The sequence below is a fragment of the Coturnix japonica genome, chromosome 12, assembly GCF_001577835.2.
Source record: "Coturnix japonica isolate 7356 chromosome 12, Coturnix japonica 2.1, whole genome shotgun sequence".
In the NCBI taxonomy this organism is placed as follows: Eukaryota; Metazoa; Chordata; class Aves; order Galliformes; family Phasianidae; genus Coturnix; species Coturnix japonica.
The window spans coordinates 6,010,647-6,030,140 of NC_029527.1; the positions used below are offsets into that span (position 1 = coordinate 6,010,647).

Here is a 19,494-nt window from a genome sequence, read left to right on the forward strand (position 1 = left end):
AAGAAATGTATTTCCTTTATAGGTGCCTCAAGAGTTTTACAGTATACCACTTCATCAGTGATCCTACCTTTTTTTGAAGGACGTTAATTTTCCTTTCTTTTACTTCCAACATGTCTTTCATATCCCGAATCTCTCCAGCCAGGGTTCCTTTCTCTTCTGTGAGGTCTTGAAGTTGTTTTGTTTTTTTATTGAGAAATGTTTCTTTTTCTTCCAATCGTAATCGCAAGGCATCAACCTACAGTAAATAAATCAAATATATTTGGGTTTTAGTAAGGATGAATACTATATTTTTATTTTTTTAATTTGCTCTTTGTTTCACCAAGGAAACATTTCTTTTATTTAGTGTATATTTTCTAACTTTACCTTGGACTAAAGAAATTCTACAGGTATGACACACTAAAATGCAATTTTAGGAGTTTCAGCAAGAAAGCGTGAATACAAAAATAAGCAGAAAATTTCAAACTCTAAGACTAAAACTCAGATACAAAAGATTCAAAAGAAATCACAACTTATTAAATAATTCACTGAAAATTTCATATCCTGTACTTGCCCTTTAAAGCCATGAAACAGGCAACTTATATTACAGTCACAAACAGCTCTTAGCTTTTCTGCAATGTAAATCTCGTCTTTTAACAAATGGGCCTTCCTGTACTTTTCTATAGTAAGCGCAATTCCCTATCGGATAAAACAAAGGGCATTTCAAGGATTTTCCTAAAAGGAAGTAACATAATAAAAGGCCTTCATAGCGTCCACTTTTCATTCCTTATGCAGCCTCTCTAACTCCCGAACTCAAGTCAGCATTACCAGAATGAGAGAGCTTATTCTTAGTGAAGTATTTCAGTTTTCCAGAACATCAGTTAAAATACTGAAACTTCCAGTCCATGAGAGCAGGTACTAAAAATACCATTATAGACCTGCTTCTACATTTGCACTTCTGCTCCACCTAGAGATACAAAGCCACTAAGCCACACAGAATACACAGAGAGGCAGCATCAGAATGGAGAACATCTATAAGATTTACAAGCTTTTAGCACAGAGTTATCATTTCACGCAAGGTAGAGAACTCAGATAAAAACACTGCAATCATTTGTTACTGTTAAGACAGGTCTCCTTGAAAAGAGGCCATTTTTCTGATACTGTTTTCCTCTACAGCTCTGAAACCAGGAGGTGTTCACATTAAGTGGATCCATACTGGCTTGTTTTGGCTGCTAGGCACACCATTGAGGAGACAAGGTTTGGACTGAAAATATATGATGTGGCAGTCTAGAATAATTCTCCATCTAGTAGAGAGCTGCAGAAAGTCAGGCGAGTGCAAAATTTTAGATTCACTAATCCAAATTTCAAACACACAGATGTCAGAAAGTAAAGAATTAGGGTTTAAAGTTTACATTACCTACACATTTACAAAGTTTATTCACAGCAAAAGGTTAGGTGGAAGAAACTGAAAGAACTTCAATGTTAGTTTTGCATCTTCAGGCTGTACAGTCGGAATAGTCAGTAAGGGTTGTATACATAAAGCATCATTTTTTTTCTACTTAATCAGAATGTTATTAAAGTACAAAATAGTCAACATAAGCCTGATTTATTTATATTTATATTCTAAGTTTTGTAATTCTGAAGTTATTGTGACCAGAAGTCAATTGCAATGCCATTTTAAAACTTGGCTTGGGACTAATTTAGATGATCTATTGGATCTCAAAATGCATGTTCTTCCTGCTCTTAAAATGGCTCATTGCTTCTCTATATACTGGAAAAGAAAGATTTATGTTCTTCTGGATTTAGTATATTTTTAACATTTTTTTTTTTTTACAGTATTGTAGTAATAGGGTCTTTCAGTTTGTTAGCAGTGGGCAATATTAGATACAAATGTGACTTTTTAACTTTAAATAAAGAGTAGTAGCAGCTAACTTTCAGATCCTTTTTAATAAACATGAAAGTCTTCAGCTGAAACTCATTACCACACTTACTCATTTTTATACTTAATCACTTATTTGGTGCATGTCATTAAGCAATCCCTTATGTCAAATCACAAAAATCTCTGCTGTGCCTTTCAGCTACAGCTGAGCGGCTCATCATGACCTGCAGCAGAAGCCCTAGGAGGGGTTTTCTTCATTCATTGGCAAAAGTCCCTTTTGCCAACTGCCACTAAAGCAGAGGCTTTGTACTTGACTTTAAAGGGAGTTGGAAGTGATTAGAACCACTGGTAAACAAAGTACTGATACTGCTCCCTGGGGACTGGGATAACAGTAGCTTACACCCAGACTTGGCTGAGCAGCACTTTCTAATTCAAAAGCCATTCAATATCCTAAAGTCTCTGCAGATGGTTCTCACTCTTCACAAATGTATTTGTTTCAAATCCTGCCATCACAGCTCAGTAAATTCAACTTACAAACAGAGATTTTAGGCAACAAAATTTGGGAGCACAAGGACAGGCAAGAGGAAAGTTCTTTTCACCAGCTTATAACAAGACTGTTATTTCTATTCCCTATATATATATGCACATTCAGCCCTGAGGGAGGGAAGAAGGTGCTCTGCTCCAGACACAGAGACCTCCCCCATTCTGACCTGCAGAGACAAAACACAGACTTGCACCCTGCACTCTCAGTCAGGAACTCTGACACTTCCGTAACGACCCGTGATGTCACCTCCATGCCACAGCAAAAGCACTGTCATCTTTGGAAGACTGTCCTCTGTCCCAGCCCTTTCCAAATGAGGTCAGCCACTGATTGATCTGTTCCAGCTGGAATCTGAGTTCCAAAGAATTAGGAGAAAATTCCTTCCTAAAGGATTTCCACCCTTCTGCTGAAACAGAAATCTTTCTCTCAGAGGAGGCTACTGACCTGGGATGTTGACAAAGCATTTCCCAGATTTCCATCCAGATCTCAGTGATTCAAATTAATCTTTTGCAAACCATACATTTTCCTACTACCTTTCCTTTCTTTTCTTTTTTTAAAGACTGTATCTTATTTGATGTTCCCTCTTATCCCCTCTGTGCAGTAATATTTTTAACCACTCTTGAGCAAAACTATCATACATATCAAAGCCAAGTCCACGCAAGAGCTCAAATTAAGACCTGTAGGATTAAAAAAGGAGACTATTCAGCTCACAGCATGGTTTTTAATGTGCCATCCTTTTCTCCTTGCAAGCACAGTACTGTCTCCAGCCTGCTTTCCCAGAATATACTTTATCAGGGAATCAAATTAGCTTGTGCCCTGACACCGATATTGGGAAGAAAAAAAAAAAAAAAATCTCTTAACTAGTCTATACTTTCTTACATCCTCGAAAAAAACAGTGGTCAGATATCTTGAAACTGATACAACAGATCTAACTCAAAGAGACCACCAACACAATGAAGGCTTAGATATTTTGACAGAACAGGTTTATCGTCTCCCAAACTAACACATACAGTAATGAGCCATTCTGAAATCGGAGCTCTGTGCCAGTTTTCAAAGAGGCAGAACGCTGAGCCAGTGCCAGCCTGGGACAGTGAATAGACAGCTCATCCTGTGGGTGGTCTTAGGTGTACAGATTTATTTTCTATACACAGGAATGCAATGTTAAGATTTACAAGAACATTGGTTGTGTCAGTCATTCTCTCCTTCCCTAAATTCTTCCTTCTGTCTCCAGTAAACACAAACCAAGACTTTTACATTTCTCATGACACAAAATAAAACTACCTCAGCCTGAACTGCGTGCAACCTTTCACTATACACTATCTGTTTGGTACTAAGTATGTATGACATCATTACATATGTCAATTACAAACCTCCAGATGGTGTAAAACCAGAAACTTGTTAAGTCAGCTCCTCATGTTGTGGAAGACTAGAAGCAAAATATACTGCTTTGTTTACAGCCAAGATGAATATGCCCGTGTTAGAAATCTTTTTCCTGAAAATGATACACTTCTACCCCAAATAATGAAGCAATGAATATTTTAAATAGAGCATGCCAGTACACTAGGTGAAATGTCTGCCACTTCTGTTACTCCTTCTTTTATATCTATAGCATTTTAAACAACCTGAAAGGAAATTAAATACAGGTCACTCCATAGCATCGGATATATATTTTTATATTTGAAAGAATAAAGATTTCTGCTATACAAAAAGCCTCTCTTTGGCTTTTCACTCAACACTATGTAATTTTAAGAGTCCTTGACTTATTTTTCCCAGAATTTGGCAGTACATTTACTAGTAAAACTTGGCAATCTGAAGAATACCATCATTTTCCAGAAAAATAAAGCAAAAGCAGATCTGATAGCTAGCACATAAAGTATTTCAAAGATTTCTGTCCAAGTAAATTGCTTTTAAATTTTGTCTAAGTTGTTTTTGCTCAGCAACTACTTATTTAAACTATTTAATACAATAAACTCTGTCACTTGCTCTGGAAATATACAAAAACTTCAAAACTGTGCTATGCTAAGAAAAGTTCACGTAAGTGCTAAAAATTGCCAAATTTGAAGTCAAACTTTATAAATCTTCATGTCATCACCTGCCACTCAAGACCAGCTCCAGTAGTGACGTCTATTTCTTAAAGTCTCTTACTGTTAACTGTTTAACTTATAAGCCATATATACATCATTTATGAAAGTGGTTCTAGTCTTACAAAGTTCTATGAGGAAGTAAGATGTGAGGAAGCACTACTGTGTTTCACAGTTAGAATTATTTACTGAACTGGAATAAACAAATATATTTAAAACAAAAGTTTGCTTGTATTATTTTTTTAACTAAAGTAAAACTGAAGCTACTAGTCATGTAGTAAGTACATTGCAGTACCACACCTGAGGTAACAGAAAATGCAAACTGCAATGCATTGTCTCTCTCCCTGCTAATCCCATTTCTGTTCCAGCACACTCTGCAGTCTATATTTGCTTTTCTGTCCCCAGAGCTGTTCTTCTTCCACTGGAACATTTTGCCCAAGGAGGCTATAGATGCCCCATCTCTGGAGACATTCAAGGCCAGGCTGGATGTGGCTCTGGGCAGCCTGGTCTGGTGGCTGGCAACCCTGCAGGGAGGTTGAAACTAGGTGATCAGTGTGGTCCTTTCCAACCCAGGACATTATATGATTCTCCTGCCCGTTTTGCAGCACTACTATTCTCTTCCTTCGTGATGACCATTCCAGGCTTTATGGGGTTGCTGACATGCTTGCATACTACCCTAGCATATTATGCAGTTCCTTCAGTTAATCAGAAAAACAAATATTAAATATCTTAGTACTTGTACATCTGTATTTACACAGGGAAATATACTGGTTATATTCCTTATATATATTTCCTTATTAGAGGAAAACCACACCTCTAAGCATTATTTCATGTTGCAGCTTAGCCCAGCAGGCAGCTCAGCACCACACAGCACTCTCCAGGTGAGATGGGGGAGAAAATCAGGAAGGTAAAAGCATCAGAACCCATTGGTTGAGATAAAGACAGTTTACTAGGTAAAGCAAAAGCTGTGCATGCAAGCAAAACAAGGAATTCATTCACTGCTTCCCATCAGCAGGCAGATGTTCAGCCACTCCCAGAAAAGCAGAGTTCATCACATTTAGCTGTTTCTTGGGAAGACAAATGCTATCACTCCAAACATCCTCCCCTTACTCTTTTTATGGCTGAGCATGATGCTATGTGTTCAGCGTCCCTTTGGTCATCTTGGGCCAGCTGTCCTCCCCGAGTCCCCCTCCAGCTTCTTAAGCACTCCTACCCTGCTCACTGGCAGAAGTTTGTTGATAAAAGCCCTTGCTCTGTGTAAGCCCTTTTCTTCAATGACCAAAACACTGCTCTGTTATCACTATTGTTTTCATCAAAAATCTACAGCATTGCATCATATGAACTTCCATAAAGAAAATTAACTCTATCCCAACCGAAACCATAACATTTCAATCACTTTCTCATGTCTATTATTCTAGGAACAGTGGTTGCTCTACTTTATATTTTAACTTTGCAAATTATGTTATTGTAGAGCTGGTAATTAACAGGCTTTGCATTTTTTAAAGAGCCTATTTGACTGTCTTCTTTTCAGAGCTTTGATATTTAAGAGCTGACAAATGGAGAGGGGTATGAAGCAGCTGAGCACATTCAAGCTGTTTGGGACACAGTGAGCAACATTATAGAGGGGTTTATAACACAAGATGAGGATACCTATTCTCAATCAAAACAACTACTTGCTGGAAATATCCTTGTTGCATCCACCACTTATCCTCCTTTACCTCCTCCTTGAAAGACGGTATCCAGGTGGTCCAAAAAACTACTAGCCTCCCTCCTGACAGCTGTCAGTCACAGTCCCTACTAATCAATCATGGGTTGTTTTGTGTTTGTTTTTTTTTAGCTCTATTTTTATTGTTACTAGTCCAGATTAACATCTTCCTTTAAAAGAGTAAAACAGTAAAACAAATCAGTATCAGAAAAACTGATAAAAAGTTCTTAGTTGCAACAAAGTGCAGCCAAGATAAGAGTGGTTCCCTTTGGCATTTTGAAACCCATCCTCACGGAGAAATGTATGCCACAAAGAATTCTGATTGTGTGTGGCTTTTCAATGCAGTCAACTGCTTGACAGCTTTTTTCTTCAAGTAAATCTTTGCCTATCCTCACCACTAAAATTAGGTTTAAAGCAAGTAGTCCAAAGTTCAGAATTTAATATTCAGTTCAGTTCCAGCAAATTTTGGAAAACACATGGGAATTGTAACTCATGTGCTAATACTTAAAGTTTTTGTTAATAAAACTTCCAACACTAACCTTACCTCATTGAACTTACCTCACTGATTTTATGCTTGCTATAAAACTATAGCTGTCATAATATTTTTGAATTACCGTGAAAGGAAGTCAGACATTCCAGAGTCAATGATATTTAGCAACATTATGATAGTTATAAATTCAAAATACTTAAAACCAATTTACAAAACTATCAATTCAAGTAGCTTTTCAACTTTTGAAATTTGTCTCCAATACCATTCAAATTTTATTATACTTTAATAGAAAGCGAATTAAAAGACCATAATGTGCTTTTTTTTTTTTTTTTAAAGTCGAGCCAATGCACTCTGACTGCTTCATGAAAAATGTACTGAATAAGAATAAGAAAGGCATCAGTAAATATGCCTTAGTTTCATATATGATAAAAACCAAATTTTTCTATCAATTGTTTTTCTCAGTTTAATTTTTTCTTAACAGTAAAAGTCAATTATTGCAAATAGGTAACATAGCAATAATAGTGATCTTTGAAAAGAGCACTGAAGTTTATAACTCAGGACAGTCAAAGAAGCTGCCATCAGCTCTTCAGCTGAACTGGAGTCCACGTTAGCTTGCAAGGATGAGAGCTGTACACTTGACCTCACTCCCTTTCCCAATTTCACGTCTCTCAGAGGAGAAACTTATGATTCACCTTGCTCTGAGACTGGAACACCTGCTTATGTCACCCGCCTGCTTATCATATAATCCTTCAACGCTAAGTCCAGCTGGCTACAGGCTTGGCTACATGCTAATCTTCCAGAATATACAGCCAGCTCATAAATACAGTGACATAAAACAGCTTGGGCAATATTTTTCATTTCTTCATAAGAACACAGAGAACAGAGAAGAAGGTTAAAATAATAAGCTGAACATACATTGTTTACTTTAAATTTAACAGTTTTCTTCAAGAAGTATGCCATTTTGGCTTTCATATCTCTCCTGCCCATATTCTCTTGGAGCCCAGGTCATAGGCTTTTCTCTGGAAACATCTGCATTTGTCTCAAGAGCGTATCTGTTTCTAACCACCTGTAATTTGTTCAATAAAAAAATGTTTGTTTGGTTTTCATAACTGGCCTCGGATATTTCAAGTGAAGAATTTCAGTTAGTCTGTATTTCTGTGTAAGTATATTGGTGTGTCTAGATGGAGGGATGATAAACAGCAGGGAGCACAATGCCACTTGCAAGCCTGCGAGTCCAATCTGAAGCTCTGTACTTTCCTTAGGACTGGGACCTGCAGCAATGCAAATGGAACTGTCCCAGGGAGAGTAGAGTAAACCTGTCATTGCTTGAGTCCCTGCAATATGAGTCAGATACATGTGCAAGCCTAATAAAATGTATTGTGCATGTGACCTGTGCATAAACAGCAGGGCAGAATATCATGCTGGGTTTGCTGCACAAACACAGCTATAACAAACCTCAAACATTAACTCACTGCACAGATGATGTACAATAAGGCATGCATCCATCATCTAACTCATACATGTAGATTTGATACATCTCTAAGACTCATAAGACTTACTTAAATGTGAAATTTTTGATACTGTGATATGTGAGATTTGCTGAGATAATCAAAATTTCAGTTCGTGAGAAGCAGAGCAGAGTTTGTTTCCAGCAAGAGAACAGCTGTAAGAAATAACTGCATATAGGAGGCAAGAAGACATTTTCCTCAAATCCAGAATGCGGTATTTTACTACATTAGATGGACGAAAAGATGATGTGGAATATTTGGCATTTCACTAGTAATATGCTGAAGAGTTGACACATAAATTAGTAGATCCATTTTGACTATTTCTGTTATTTGCCCATAAAAATACTTCACAAGGTTAAAAACTTCACTGATGATACAGTTTGCCAATGTCTGACATATTCTTCATATGTACAGATATTTTCCAAAGCTGGTAGTACCCAGCCAAACTCTCCCACAAAGAGGTTTTCAAAAGATAAAAGGATAAAATCACTACAAGCACTAGCTGGCTCAACTCAGTCCTAGACATTAGATATAAAAAGATACATGCACTAGCAGACAAGTTACAAATTAACTTCAAAAATGAAATCCTATCTTACATTCTTTGTTGAATAAGACCAAGGACACAGATTTCCTGGAATTCAGAAGTCAGGTCTTCATAACAAAAACTGACACAGACTAGACAACTTATTTACATCTTCCCAGAAATAAAACTAGAAGTTATGAAATCTTAAGTTCCTTATTCAGTGCGGAAACATATCTTCAGAACCAGCTGACAGATGTAATAATTAATGAATTATATTAAAACTAATTAAAAGAAAAAAACAAGGGGGGACAGTAAGTTCCTTAATTGAACCCTAGAAGGACTACTTTGTCATGCAGTAAGGAACCTTCTTGGCATCACCTCAATATGTTGTCTGCACAAGTTACTGCTACTCACATGAATGACAGTGTTTACAGCTCTATACAAGAGATAAGGAAAAAAAAAAAAAAAGAAAAAAGAAGAACAGAATCTCACTAAGTAGCTCATTTAAGAAAAACAGCTCTATTCTGGCAATAAAGAACAAAGGAACCAACATTCTTTTATAACCCGATAGAACAGAAAAAGTGCCATGACTATCATAGTATGGTATTATTCAAAATGAAGGATTCTGACTGATACAAAACTCAAAGCAATATTTAACACTCCTGTGCATCAGCACTGCTTGATTTTACTCAACTTCATATTTTGGAAAATCCATCCCAGTACAGCTCAACAGTAGCAGTGGCTTTGGATAGTTTCATGAAAGCGTGTCTGCCACAGGAACTTGCTGGTCTGATATAGGTGTGGCAGTTCTCCCAACTTCTCCCATCATTGCCTGACCCAGATCGCAAAACCCAGACACAGAGAGATTACTACCACTACACTGAGAGTCCAAGAGGAGCTAACACCAAAAACTATTGTCTATTGAACAAGAAAAGCTTGCATCAAAATAAATAAGTAAATAAATAAAAATCTGAATCCACTCTAATTCTCCTTACAGCAAATTCAAAGGGAAATATTCAGGATAATATTTTCACTTTAGTTACAAGCAGATTTTTACTATTTTTTAAGCCTGCTATCTAAGCTGGGAATTTAAGTCTTACAATCCGATTTTAAATTTTATGCTTACCATGCAGCTGCAAAATTAGAGTTACTATTTTGTTCCAAGCAGACTTTCACCAGAATTCCTGCTTTTGGATAGGATTTTAATCCTTTGAACTCCTTAAATAATAAGATATATGGCACTGTGGAGAAGATTTTGCTAATATATCGGATAAAGTTACATACATCACTGTAAGATTGTTTTTTAAAAAGATAATTACTGCATAATTTGTCTTAATATTCATTTTAGTCTATAGATTAATTACATATGCATGTATATTCATGTAAGAACGTGTAAACAAACAATTACCACTAAAAACAGAGTATACAAAATTTAACTCTGAAGTGGGAGGTACATGAGAGAAGATCTACTAACCATGGAAACTAAGTCTTAGTATGAAAATTCACTTTCCAGTTTCTGACAGTTGACAATTTCTTGGAGCCTAATAAATTTGTCTTTTGAGAAAATTTCGAAAATGAATAAATAAAAGAAGTATCATTCCTCATCTGTTTTCCTTTTCCTGGATCAAGTATTTTGAAAGTAATCTTTTTTTCTTTTTCTTTATTTTCCAGACAGATTATTCTGCACATGGGTGGAACTCTACTCCCTTTTCTAGTCTTAGCAAAAGACTGGGAATCTAAAGATACATTTCAACAGGAAAATGCCAGGATAAAGAAAAAAATCTTAATGTGAAGTCTAGCATAAATTGACTACACAGGACTCTGCCCTGTGCTAATTTAATTATATTTACCAGTGCTTGCTTATGAGTAACATAACACCATCCCAAGAAGCAGCAAATAACAAAACAAAAAAAAGTAACCATGACTTTTCCAACCCCAGAAGTTAAGAGGATACTTAAAGAACTAATATTTCCCACCATCATTGTCATAATACCTAGCGGCTTTCACTAAATAATCCCATGTAGTAACAAACATTTCACACAGTTCAGCTAAACGGCAAAATGCATATGTAATTTGGAATATAAAACACTGCTTCAGAGGATTTAATTTCCCAATGCTCCTTTTGTAAGAAAGTAAAGAGCTAGAAGTTAGAGAATAAAACCAACCAATGACAAATTTATTGAACATCAGTGCAACTTAAGATTGCATTAGAAAAGCATATCTGTTGATGCATAGGTGCTTCAGCTCATCATTGCTGAAAACTAAATATATCATGGGAAAGTCAACTTTTTTCCTTCCTGCATATATTATACCCTCAGTAAAAACTCTGCAGCCTGCAAATTAGCTTGCACAGATGCAATTAAGTGCCTCTGTAACTGAAACTTTCTAAACTCTTCCATTATTGATGCAAGAAGAAACATAACCCTCTACCCTCAATCATCACTGCACTAGATTGCAAGACCTAACAGAAGAGGTAAAGAAAAGTAAAATTTTTTTTACTGAATATTGTATATATACATGATAAAAAACACTTAAATGTGTCCAAAAGGGTAGAGTTCTGGTAATCTCATTTTTTAACATAAACTATTATTTGGCATACCTAAAAAAAGGCTTTTCTACAGTACTTACCAATTATAATCTGTAACAGAAAAGGATGCAAGTTTTGTATATATATGAACTTTTTCCTGTGAACAAGATGTCATTAAGCAGCCAGGGAATACAAAGAAGCAGTCAATTAGCCTGGAAGTCACATGTTATGTAAATCATTATATCACTGAAGAATAGAATGCTTTAAAATAAAGACAGAATCCTGTCTATACAAATGGTACAGTCCTTAAAAAAAAAGGCCATGGTAAATGGCCATCAGATCTCAACGCTCAATATACTGAACACAACCTTTAAATGATAGATAGCAACCATTCTGTGGTTAGCATTTCAAAACTGAATTGCAATTTACAACACAGGTCTAAAATTTTATCCTCTTAAAGACATTTATTTTTAATAACTTCAGAATCTTTCTTTCAACCACGTCACTGTTGAGTGAGAAAACTGCACATCACTCAATTCTAGTTTGTCTTTTAGCTTTTATTAGCATATGCCTGATTATGCCACTATAACAAATATCTTTGAACTGTTTAACTTACTAATAAAGTTAAAAGCAAAAATACTAAAATCCTAAATATGTAATTCATAAAGAAGCATATTTTCCTTAATTAATTTTCTCAAAGTTTACAATATCTGTACTAATTCTCTGTAACTAGATATGTTCTGGATCCATTCTCAGAGAATCTGTGTAGAATAAACATTTGAAACATCTTAAGGACTAACTAAAACCATCCTTCTACTATGCTGCAAGGCAAATGATTTTTGGATGTTTTGCATTTTTATGCTAAGTAGTGCAGCTGCAATTCATAAAAAGCAATCAAGCTAATTTAAGTCAATCATGTCCAGGAGGTTCTCATCACTTGTATAAAAATGCTCTCACACTCATTTTAAGGCTCTACCATAGCAAGCAGTTGGTTTTTTTCCCCCCTCTAAATGTTAGTACTTTAATGTTCTGTATGTCACTTGAAAAAGAAAATGGAATATACACCTTACAGAGCTTTTCACTATGATTTAAACTTGCATTTTCATTTGAACAGATACTTACATTGATAGAATCCAACATAAATAGACTATATTAGAATATAGCAACACCCTACGTGTAGTAGTACATACTTAATGCATCAGGTCAAAGGCAAAGCAAACTTTTAGCACTTAAAATGCACAATAATTACCCTCTAACATATAATCTGGATTATATTACTGGGATCATAACACATTTTGAATTTATTATTTTGATTTATCAGTATGGCACTTCACAGCAGCCATTCTGAGTTGCCGCTCAGCTGCCACATTTGACATTTTAAATCAAAATTTTGTTTCAAAATTTTGCATTAACCACTGCTTCTGCATTTTAGTCCTAGTGCTGTCATGCAAGAACTCTTTTCTTAGATGGGTTAAATCCAAGATAATTGATCTGAATTCCATGGTGATTGTTTGCCTCGTGGCCAACTCCCACGAACATGTGACGGTTGATTCTCTTCAGACAATGAAAAATAATGAAAGAGAGCCTCTGAACTCCACATTATACCATGACCTTACTTATATTCCCTCCAAGATGGCTGTGGAGTTCAGTACAGTATATGGAGATGGATGCAGAGAATGATATAGCCAAGCCCTTCGTGAAGAGATTAAGGCAGGTGACAACAGTGACAGCCTACAGTAGAAGCATTTAATATCTCAGAATGTAAAGTCCTTATCATGTCCCAGTGGATTATATTTGGCCACATTTTCATAATTGGTGTAGATATACTTATTAAATTTAGAAATAGCAGAAATTTATGTTGTATGCAGAGATTTTTTTTTCCTGTTTTGTCCAGGCAGACTTGAAAAATCACATCAAACTTCAGTCTAAATTCTTCCACTAGCTTCAACAAATTTGGATAAGTCACATTTTTTTAGTGCCTTTGTATAATGACAAGCAAATGACAAAGATAATTTAACAAATATTTGCCAGGCACTCTAAAGTGTCTCCTCAAGTATTCGTATTCATTATAGTAAATAATTCATTTGTAAGATTTCAAAGTATATCAACCTCATGAAGATCTTCTTGCCGAAGATTTATTTCTGTTGACAGTTTTGCCCAGACCTTCCTCTCTATATTGCAGATTACTCAACTTACATTTAGAGACATAATTAATGGACTCACAGAATAGATTAGGTAGTAAAGACCTCTAAAGATCACACAGTCCTATGCATCTGCTCAAACCAGAGCAAACTGCAGCAGGTTGCTCTGAATATGTCTAAGAATTGAGACTCCACTGAGAAGAGCCAGGTTCTATCATCTTGAAACCACCCTGTCAGGAACATACATACTGATAAGCTCCTCCTTGAGCCTTCTCAAAGTTATCCAGCTCTCTCAGACTCTCCTTATTTAATCAGTGTTTCAAACTCTTAATCATCTTCATGCCCCTGTGTTGGATTTGTATGAACACATCTTTTTCCTGGGGAAAGCCAGGACACAGTTCTCCTGAAGTCATCTCACTAGTGCTGAATAAAGAAGGACCAAATCCCATAACCTATGGTTATGCTTTTCCTGATGTAACCCAGGATATATGGGCGTAAGAATTTGTACTTCTCTTTCCTGAATTAATGAGATTCCTGTTCCTGAAAGCGTTTGTTGTCTAGGAGGAAAATGAACCAGTTGTGCTTAACGTCTTACTTGGTATGCAACAGACCTCTTCAAAATTACTGATGGACGATTACAATATAGCAAGCTAGCTCTCCGCCAGACAGCCAGTGCAGCCAGTCATGCTGCAAGAGGCTTGAAAACAAATGCTTTGGTCCTTTCAGTGAAGATAGGCCAAATCTTTCCTATGGATCATAATTAACACAACTGCAAGACTGGGCAACAACCACGTGTCAACAGAGACAGTATATGAGTCTAGATCAAGTCTAGAATAGATTTGCTGTCTAACTTAAATGTAGTCTGTTTGTTTAAATGACACTGTTCCTAGAAATGGAGGGCAGGTTGACCACACATGTATCTGTCTGTATTTGTGGCCTGACACTTGGCAGGATATACTTCATTATGTATATGATCAGGAAAACTGCTCTTAGTTGTTTCCAGTCTGTTGCAAACATAAACCTACAAGCTGTATTAGATACGTACTATTGTATTTACCACAACTTCGTGAAATCATGCATAAAATCCTAAAATGGCATAAAAGAAATTCAACTCCTCTGAATTTTTTGTTTTCAATTTCTGGCAACATTTCAAAATAAACAAAGAAGCAAATCCTTCTATTGAACGGTCAGCCATGACCTTATTTACAGAAAAATTAAAGTCAGATTAAAGAAATATTCAGATGTAAAAAAAAAAAAAAAAAAAAAAAAAGTCATAAAGCATAAAAGTTTAGTTATAAACATTCAAAAATAGAAAAAACAGTGGAAGTACAGCAATATGCAAAATACATGTACAGGTTGAAAATCAATGTAGTGCATGAGCAAATAAAAGATTGCTCTATTGACTATTGTTATGTGTTAGGGTTCTGAAAAACAAAAAAAGATCAATGAATTACATTCTGGAAATCAATTATATCCAAGCACTTTTTCCTCCACAGGTTTCTTCTTTGCCCTATAAGTTTTCTTTATTTTGCAGTATATCTAAATTTAAAGATGAAAAACAAACCTCCATGCAAATCTTTCTAGTAGAAACCCATTTTTCGTGCAAGCCGCAGACCACAAGAAAAAAAGTCTGAATTTCTGTTTCTGTTACTAACACTTTCTAACAGAAAATTTCTCCTCAGTTCTTTTTTTCTTCTAATTTTTCAGGCAAATTTAATGCCCTCAGTGAGGAACATTTCTGTGTGTCATGCCCTGTCCCTTCAGATTTATGACTGAGAAAACATCGATGTTTTAGAATAGAAATAACTTTCTCCCATGTTTTTTCAAAACTATTTAAATTCAACCACAGACAACATGCATACTTGAAAAACAGGAAAATATTATTTATGCAGAAGTATGTAAAAATGGGGACAGATATAATAGACTTTGCTTTTCATTTCAACTAAGTATTATAGGAAGACAGCTATAGTGTTGATAAATACTATAATTAATTTCAGAATCCAGTGTTGCTCTGATGGTGTTCAGAAAAATGACTAAATGATACAGTGTAGAAGTAATTAAACTAATGGAAAGTATTTAAAATATTTTGTTGGAGGTTCAAGAGTTTAAACAGCTTAAAGTGGAAAATAAGCATGCAGTGAACACAATCCAGAACTGTTTTTATTTACAAGCTCCTCAATCTTTCCTCTCCCATACCCATCTTGTATCTGATCTCACAGTGTAGGGCAGCTAAAAGAAAGTAGTCTTTAAAATGATAAGCAACAGCTGTTGTGTTTGTTTGACCTGAGGAAGAATTTGAAGGACAAAAGCAGAAGGACATCAGAATGGAAACAGTTTTCACAAATGAAGTATTTGTAGAATTGTTTTAGACTGTTTCTATTCTGGTAATAGTATCTGGTGTGCATCTTGCCTGCATGAAACATACTTCACTTAAAGACAGAAGACAAGCTAGTAAAGAATGATCATTCGCAGTCCATACACGAATAATTATAAAAACAGAAAGAAGAAACCTCTGATATAAGTATTTGCACCAGCATGAGCAAATTCTGACATTCTTATTACTTTATACCCTACACTTCCTTCACAAAAATATGAAAATTAACATTAAGAGATACAAAAGATGTGAGTAAACTGATCTGTAGAAAGTGTGTACATTGCACATGGTGCATGCTGTATGCTCAGACTTTACATACCCTTCTTCATTGACAAGACTAAGCTTATAACATAAAATTTCTTCATGGAGATATTCAGATTTCACAGTTCATTAACCTACACAAAGTACACCCACTGTGTCACCTAAAGCAATGTTACACTCAAGTGCTAAGGTAGTTTTTCTCAGAACTGCTTCTGACATTCTGAGGAATTTTAGAAATTCTGAAATGTTTTTGTCCACTGAGATAAAAAGCTGAAATGAATGTATTTGCATCAATTTTCATCAGATATCTTCCTGATGGTAAGAGCAGAAGTTAAATACCAGTATACAAACATAATATAAAACTGTACCATCTTTTACTTTTCTGAGTAACAGCAATCAAATTATTTTAAATCAAAATGGATCATCTGCACTATTTAACCCCTTTCTTATTCAGTAAAAGCTTCATTTTAAATTTAACATAAAGAGCTGCTACACAACGGGAAAGAAAATCTAATCTAACATCCTTCCTTTTAGCAATTCTCTGTGGAGTGACATTTTCAGTATTCTGTAGCTGGAGTAGCCTGACCTTGGCTCACTTTTATCTGACCTCAGTGTTGTCACATCATTAATAAGCATAGAATCAAAACAAAGGCTATATACATCAGGGCAAGAAAAGTTTGCATGTTTTGGCTCTATTATTATGCATACCCTTAAAATGGAACAAAAATGAAATGCATATAGCAGAGGTGGTGAACCTTCTAAGAACTAGCTCCAAACTTTTTCCTGGCAATAAACTATTTTCAGACCTCCCAACTCTGGCCACCATGATAGTTATTGCTGTACAGGATTATACACTTTTGTTTCAGCCATCAATAAAAACTTCAGATAATAGCTTTATAAGTCAAAGAAGCCTATAAAAAAAAAAAAAAAAAAAAAAAAAAAAAAAAACACTGACATCACTAAGACAATAGAAACACTGAACTACAGCACATCATGTTTAGATCTAGATTTAACATAGTTACCATTGCTTTTATTAATTTTCTCTGAGCATGTGACAAAACACCTTTACCTGAAATCTTTTCCACTTATCTTTTTTCAAAGTATATTAACTCCATTCAGCCTTCTGCTCAAGTATATGTAAATCAACCAACTGAATACCCAGACAACACTGGTGATGCTTTTCAGCAGTTATTGATATTCTGCAGAGACTAAAAGATCATTACATCTCTGCTTATACTCCATTTCTGGCTACTGAAACAGACCGTTATTATAAACTCAAATTTAAACTATACTTGGAACAAAAAAGTTTTAATATTGTTGACATCATGAAAATCCCAGACTTGAAGCAATGCAAAAATTAATTTATGTTACTGAGTAACAAATACTGACAAAATGAAGCAAGAAAAGTGAAACTAATGAACATCCAAGGATACCTGAACTCCAAGTAACATAATAAATACCAACAGATTACTTCTAAGTGTTATACCCTATTAGGCAGGTTACGTGAGCAAAGTGGGGGAATACTAAGTTGAATTAAGGAAGTGAAGTAGAATTAGTACAGTACTCATGGGGTCAATAATGGATCCAGTACTGTTCAACTTCCTCAACTTCCTTATCTGGATAATGGGAGCAACACAGGCTCCCAGAAAGTTTGCTCATGACAGAAAACTGGGTGGAGTGGCTGATACATCAGAAGCCATGCTGCCATGTAGAGGGTCTGTGATAGGCTGGAGAAAAGGGATAACAGAAACTTCACATTTATGCTCTTGCATCATATGCAGCTGCTGCAGCCCAAACCTGAACACAGCCTTAGATTACTATTATTAAGGTAAATACTAAAAGTCTTGTTATAAAGTAACTAAGATCAAATCAAAGATTTACTTTAATACAGGATTTACTGAACTGAATTAATTAGTATAAGGTGATTACAAAGTAATCCTGTTTAGGCAGGGAGTCAACACTGCAACTACCAACACTTCAGCACCGGATTAGAACTGACCTTTATTGGATACTTTTACCTCTATAAAGAAGCCCTTACAGGCAGGTTATGAGCTTGTTTTAGGACATCATGAAATTCTGCAGTGATAATTAACAAAAGATATTTTGCAAAAAGAAGACTTGGACATGCAGAAAGAAAGGAGTGGAGTTTAATGCAGGCCAAGAAGTTATTAACTTTACTCATCTGGGAGCTACAAACAATACCTTGCACAGTACAAAATTCCTTTCATAATATTTTCCACCTGCCAGAGGGCTGCCATTCACCCCCATCTCCCTGCAGCTGCTTTTCCATCCACTGCTGGAACCAAATGCCCTCCCTTTAGACAAGACCTGAGGTGTGAAAATAGAAGATTCACATGCTCTAAGCAGACAAAATCTCTTCCTAATTCTACATTGCAGAAGACAAAAGCTGCTATGTCTGGAATCAATGTTATATTACAACCATAGTACACATTAGCTTTCCCAGCTTCAAACCCAGGTCTCAGAAAGTGCCCAGCTGATCATATTTTTATTCCACATCCACCTTCAATGGTAGGTCACATGCATGCTCAGGGCTCTGGCACATTTTGGCAGGATACCCGTAGTTTAACAGAATCTCTCCAAAAAAAACCAGTCCAGAGGTAGTAATAAGGTACTAATATACAAGTCTGTGGGATATGGTTTGTTTGTTTAAAGAATAGGAAAAAAAAAAAATAAAGGAATGGACAACATTTTTAACACTGGATTCCATTAAATGTAATAACCATCTCAACCCTGTACTCCTTTATCCATATTTTAGGATCTGACTATGTAGATACATACATAACTCATGCATTGGCCCAAATTAAGGACTGGAACTAACTCATATTTTTAAAATAAAAGACCGCTGCATTAGAAAGAAACACAAATTAATATCAGGTACCCTTGAACAGACCCCTTGAAAATTCATCAGGACATTAATTCTTCAGACTAGAATTAGAAAAGCATCAGATCACAGCAGTCAAAACCAAAATTCAGTAAGCTGATAGGTGAAAAAAAAATGAAATCACAACAATCAAGCCATTAGGCCACAACTCCATCTTGAACCCAAAGAGAATTAGGCACAAACAGTTCCTTAAACTGCACTCACAGATACTTTTAAAATAAATTAGACATAAAGATCTGGTGTATGACCTAGTATACAGATAGATATCAAACAGATTGATAATTCAAGGGCTTAAAATTATTTCACTATACGTCAAAAAAACTGTCTTTAATAGACTTGCAACAAATATAATCAGCTCGATACACATTATTAACTAAATATTCATATCACAGTTTATGATCAGAAGATACCGTACCTCTGTCTGAAGTATGGCAGCTCTCTGTTCTTTGGCAGTAAGTGACTCTTTAAGCACTTCAATGTGTTGCTTGCAATCTGAATTCTGATTGCTAAGGGTTTCAAGCTTAGTTTGTAAGGCAAGAAGTTCTGATTCTTTCTTTGAGAGTTCTTGTTTCAGTTGGTCAATCTG

The 19,494-nt window shown here is 35.6% G+C and overlaps 1 protein-coding gene across 15 annotated transcripts in view; it reads right to left on the reverse strand.

Annotated features, from left to right (window-relative positions):
* The window catches only part of ERC2 (ELKS/RAB6-interacting/CAST family member 2), a 369,824-nt gene that overhangs the window by 268,259 nt on the left and 82,071 nt on the right, over nucleotides 1-19,494 (reverse strand). For all 15 annotated transcript variants that reach the window (XR_001557961.2, XR_001557970.2, XR_001557967.2 and 12 more), the window contains 2 exons: nucleotides 19,324-19,491; nucleotides 68-235 (listed from right to left, as the gene is read on the reverse strand). Coding sequence is in view for 2 of the 15 variants with exons in the window: in XM_032447283.1 (XP_032303174.1) it covers nucleotides 68-235; nucleotides 19,324-19,491 (336 nt within the window). In the remaining 13 variants the exon portion in view is untranslated. The remainder of the gene's footprint in view (nucleotides 1-67; nucleotides 236-19,323; nucleotides 19,492-19,494) is intronic.